General features: G+C 40.0%; 1 protein-coding gene across 2 annotated transcripts in view; it reads left to right on the forward strand.

Annotated features, from left to right (window-relative positions):
• Positions 1-5,000, forward strand: part of LOC132838438 (ataxin-7) — a 30,331-nt gene that overhangs the window by 5,116 nt on the left and 20,215 nt on the right. For both annotated transcript variants that reach the window (XM_060858750.1, XM_060858749.1), the window contains 2 exons: positions 1,024-1,234; positions 2,320-2,388. In XM_060858750.1, the coding sequence (XP_060714733.1) occupies positions 1,033-1,234; positions 2,320-2,388 (271 nt within the window). In that variant the 5' untranslated portion in view covers positions 1,024-1,032. The remainder of the gene's footprint in view (positions 1-1,023; positions 1,235-2,319; positions 2,389-5,000) is intronic.

Below are 5,000 nucleotides of genomic sequence, written 5' to 3' on the forward strand. Positions count from 1 at the left end.
GCACCTGAAAAGATTGGTCACGCTCTGTCGTTTTTATCTATGCAAAAGACTCCTTGTTTGCTCTATGTGTTTGTCGGTCCATCTCACACACACACACACTTTCACTAGAAGGTGGAGGAGAGGCTGGAGTGTAGGATGGATCGTGTACCAAAGCTCCAGAAAGAGATTTATTCATAACAGAGTGGATCAGTAACCTGCTCCGAATAAATACAGTTTTTTGAGGCTTACGTGTTATGTAACTGTGTCGGCTGTGTGAGGCGGCGTACGTTCGGTTCCTTTTGACCTTTTTAAAGTTGAGGTTTGTTCTTGATCATGTAGATGTTCACTGAATGTGTGTGCTTTTACCTGGAAGGTTTTTAAACACTGATTAAAGTCATAAATATAAAGTAGGAATCTGTTAAAATGACGGAAATCGGTATTGATCTGTCAGTGATCTGTCAGTGAGCTGTCAGTGATGTTTCTTCTAAACTATCACAAGGTTTGAAATGTGATCGTATAGGAAGTCTTTAGATGCTGTAGCATTACGATTTCCTTTCATTAGAGCAAAAAGGCTCAAACCTGTTCCAACATGACCATGTCACTGTGCATGAATCTGTTACAACATGGCTGTTTATACACACACACACACACACACACACACAAACAAACAAACTTGACTTGGTACAGTTGTGTACAGTAAATTGTCAGTGGCGCTTGAGTGCATTTAAGAGAGGGATTTTTCACTGCAGATCTGTTTTAGTGAACAAACAGACACAGAAACTAATCTCTGGTTCAGTCTGAGTGTGTGTGTGTGTGTGTGTGTGTGTGTGTGTGTGTGTGTGTGAGGCCCTCCGTGTTTTACTGATTCACGTGATTCCAAGTTTTAATCTTCCATAAACACTATTACAAACCCGCTGTCACACTGAGAGCTCACATCAGTGGTGATGGAGGGGGGAATCAGCGCGTATTCTCTACTCGGTGTGTTTAACCGGAAAGCTGACTGGTTGTGTGTGTGTGTGTGTGTGCGCGCGCGCGCCATTCTAGCGGTGAAGCATGTCGGAAAGGGCCGAGGAGGGCGAGCCGCGGGCGGAGCAGCGCGCCAGAGCGCCGCCCAGATACCAGCAGCAGCGGACTGAAGGCGCGTCAGCAATGGCGGCCATCGGCGAGCGCGCGGCGTCTCTCCCGAGTCCGGAAGTCGTGCTGGGCCAAGCGTGGAACTGCTGGCTGGACGCCGTGAAGCTGCACGCGACCGACGGTGAGTGCTCGAGCTGTAACCTATAGCAACGCGTTTAAAAAAAGAAAAGGAAAGCAACCGCCGGTACAGAAGCGACAGCAGTGCAAATGTTTACCTCATTATCACACGACCATACACACAGTTTATAACACACAGTTTATAACACACAGTTTATAACACACAGTTTATAACACACAGTTTATAACACACAGTTTATAACACACAGTTTATAACACACAGTTTATAACACACAGTTTATAACACTCTGTTTATAACACTCTGTTTATAACACACAGTTTATAACACTCTGTTTATAACACTCTGTTTACCAGATTATAACGCACAGATTATAACGTACTGTTTATATATAACACACAGTTTACCTGTTTATATATACAGTAACACACAGTTTACCTGTTTATATATACAGTAACACACAGTTTACCTGTTTATATATACAGTAACACACAGTTTACCTGTTTATATATACAGTAACACACAGTTTACCTGTTTATATATACAGTAACACACAGTTTACCTGTTTATATATACAGTAACACACAGTTTACCTGTTTATATATACAGTAACACACAGTTTACCTGTTTATATATACAGTAACACACAGTTTACCTGTTTATATATACAGTAACACACAGTTTACCTGTTTATATATACAGTAACACACAGTTTACCTGTTTATATATACAGTAACACACAGTTTACCTGTTTATATATACAGTAACACACAGTTTACCTGTTCATATATAATTTTTTGTAGCAGTTTATAAAAAATGTCACAGCTACAGGTTTATATAACTGACTAACAGTTTTAATACACAGTTTATTTACTTGTTGACCTAAATGACTAGCTCTTTATCAGACTTTTTAGCTATTAACCTAAATGGCTGACTGCTTAATTGTTTACCTATAAATCATACAATTTTACCTTTATGATTCTGTCATATTTACATCTTTATCTTTGTCTTACAGTATCTGATGATTACAGAATAAAACCGTAACCTGTTTATCTTATTGTTCATTTGTTTTATTTAAGTCTTCCAGTTTTATTTTATTTAACACTTGTCTTTCTGTCTTATCTCCCTAGGCATAGAACCAGAAGAAAGTTTTAAAGAGTGCGGGAGGAACAGAGAAGCCATGCGACTGTGCAGAGACGGTGCGTGCTTTCTCTCTCTCTCTCTCTCTCTCTCTCTCTCTCTCTCTCTCTCTCTCTCTCTGTCTCTCTCTCTCTCTCTGTCTCTCTCACTCTCTCTTTTTTGTCTCTCTCTCTGTCTCTCTCTCCCTCTCTCTTTTTGTCTTGCTCTCGCTCTCTCTGTCTCTCTTTCTTGTTTTGCTGTCTCTCTCTCTCTTTTTTTGTTTCGCTCTCTCTCTCTCTCTCTCTCTCTCTCTCTCTCTCTCTCTCTCTCTCTCTCTCTCTCTCTCTCTCTCTCTCTCTCTCTCTCTCTCTCACAATGATGATGCAAACTGAACAGAAACAAACTATACCATTTTATTATTTAGATTTTTTTTCCTAGTAAAATCCTTACGGGTGTTATTTTGTCTCACCCCTTTGCCAAAGTTGTAGAAGCTTACCAGCATAACAAGTTTCAGGTTTAAATTTTAAAGGGAAAAAAAAGCAATGTGGTTTTTCTGTAGCGATCTGTTCATGTTTTCATTAGAACTAATTGCGTTCATTAGAACGCAATTAGTGCGACAAGGTTCCAGATTTTTGGAAAAGCTTGTTGCGTAATCATATTATTGCAAATACACGTGTGTATTGTCTTTATATGAAAAAGAAATAGATGACACAGCAGCTGATCTTAGCATACTGTTAAGAGTATATAGACATTTTCTTTAGCTCCATGTTAATACAGGATCAACCGATCTTTATTTACATGGAATCATGCTGAGTCATAGTCATATTCCTGTCCCGTCATCATCCACCAGCTCCTCAGCTCTACGTTGTAATGACCAATTATTAAATAATAAATTCAGTTTCCGCGTCATTAGTTCTGACAAAAGTACGGCACAGATGTCAAGTTTACTCCGCAGTTGACTTTGTGAGATAGAGGACTTTAAGAAAGACTGAAGTAAGTATTAAAAAAATAAGAGTTGGACAGATAGAGCGAGATACACCGAGTCTTGTATAAATCACCCCAAAACGTTTTATGCGTTGTGTAGCATCATTATCTGTGTGTGAAATCGCTGTAAGTAGAGTTATAGCTTACGATTCTACACAAACTATGCTGTCATATTGATGAAAGGAAAAGAATCCACCAGTTTTGCATTAGCTGTGGATTATCCATATAATGTGGATTAGTCCATATCCATAATGTGGATTAGTTCAAAAATTGTAAAAAAAAAAAAAAATGTAGGTCACTTGTGCCACTTGTAGTGTCTTCTGTGTGAACTCGTCCTCTTTTGCGTCTTATTATTCTGCATCACAACATCACCATCACACCAACAACCTCTGCTTCTTCTTTCCAAGCTTTATTTTCTTCATAATGACCCAATTAACAAGATGCCATGTGTAACAGGATAAGATAAGGTCACTTACTGGATGGTAATTATTATGGTCAATATTATAACAGTTCTGTTCTAAAGCTCGTTCGGTGCCGCTGGTCGCTGACAATTGTGGCTCTATGGAAGTATGGAAGCTCTATAGAGTAGATGTAAATTGAAATGAACAAGTGACTATTTCCATCACTTTGTAGTGTGAGTGTAGCTTTAGAATGATCCGGTTAAAGCCCAGGCTGAGAATTGCTCAATACACTCCATGTGATCAGACTGTGCTTGAGCAATTTAGTTAAATATATCAGGATTCGCGTTTGTGTAACGGACGGAGACGTATCCCAGAACACAGCTAGTCATAGCATGTGTTGACTTATTATCATTAAGGCTTTTTAATGCACCTTTTGTTTACCAGGAAAATAAGATACTGTGCACTTTTAAAAATCCCTGTTTCATGTCCTAGAAGGGTCATTACTTACGCCACCCGCTACAGAATATTAGAGCTAGTCGGTTCAGACGTCACTGAAGACGTCTTTATCTGAGCTTCTCTTTCTTTGTTCCTGAAGTAGTTACATGCTGTACTCGTGAGGCTCGTTTATCTAACAGCACATTTGCACTGGGACACAATGGTGCCGAGATGAGAGAAGAGAACGTGCAGAACAGGAACGTGTCAGTTGGCCAGAGAGGAAACGAACAGCTTCAGGTTGTTTATCGATTGGGATCAGACTTGCCGGCGTGGGTTAATTAAGTGCAAAGCTGCTGTAGTGTCAGAGAAGAGGCGACTAAACAGAACCTTTCCTCGGTGAAGGGGTGACGCTGTAAGGGGTACACTTTGTCATTTCTGAATTTACACAATAATACAACGTTTCAGGTGAAACATCCATCGGAAAGGTACAATATATGAGTAGCACCTGACCAGAATCAGCTCTGTTTGTTTTTAGAGAAGTCTGAATTTTAATTGTTCCAAGAGTTACCTATTGCCTAGTGTTTACTTTTCAGTTTCACTTTCACATTTGCCAGAATTTTGAATGTGTGTTTGGGAAACCACACCTACTACCTGCTCAAATCTGCGCTGATGAGCTAATGTTTTAATCGTTCAGCGAGGGAGGGAGGGAGGGAGGGAGGGAGAGAGAGAGAGAGAGAGAGAGAGACAAAGAGAGAGAGAGTGTAACAAGGTAAAACCACCCTCTCTATGTTAAATCAGCTGCATATGTTTACTGCTAAAAGATAGCCTCGCACAAGCTCCGTCCCCTCACACAAGCCCCTCACAAGCTCTGC

The sequence above is a fragment of the Tachysurus vachellii genome, chromosome 22 (genome assembly GCF_030014155.1).
Source record: "Tachysurus vachellii isolate PV-2020 chromosome 22, HZAU_Pvac_v1, whole genome shotgun sequence".
Lineage (NCBI taxonomy): Eukaryota > Metazoa > Chordata > Actinopteri > Siluriformes > Bagridae > Tachysurus > Tachysurus vachellii.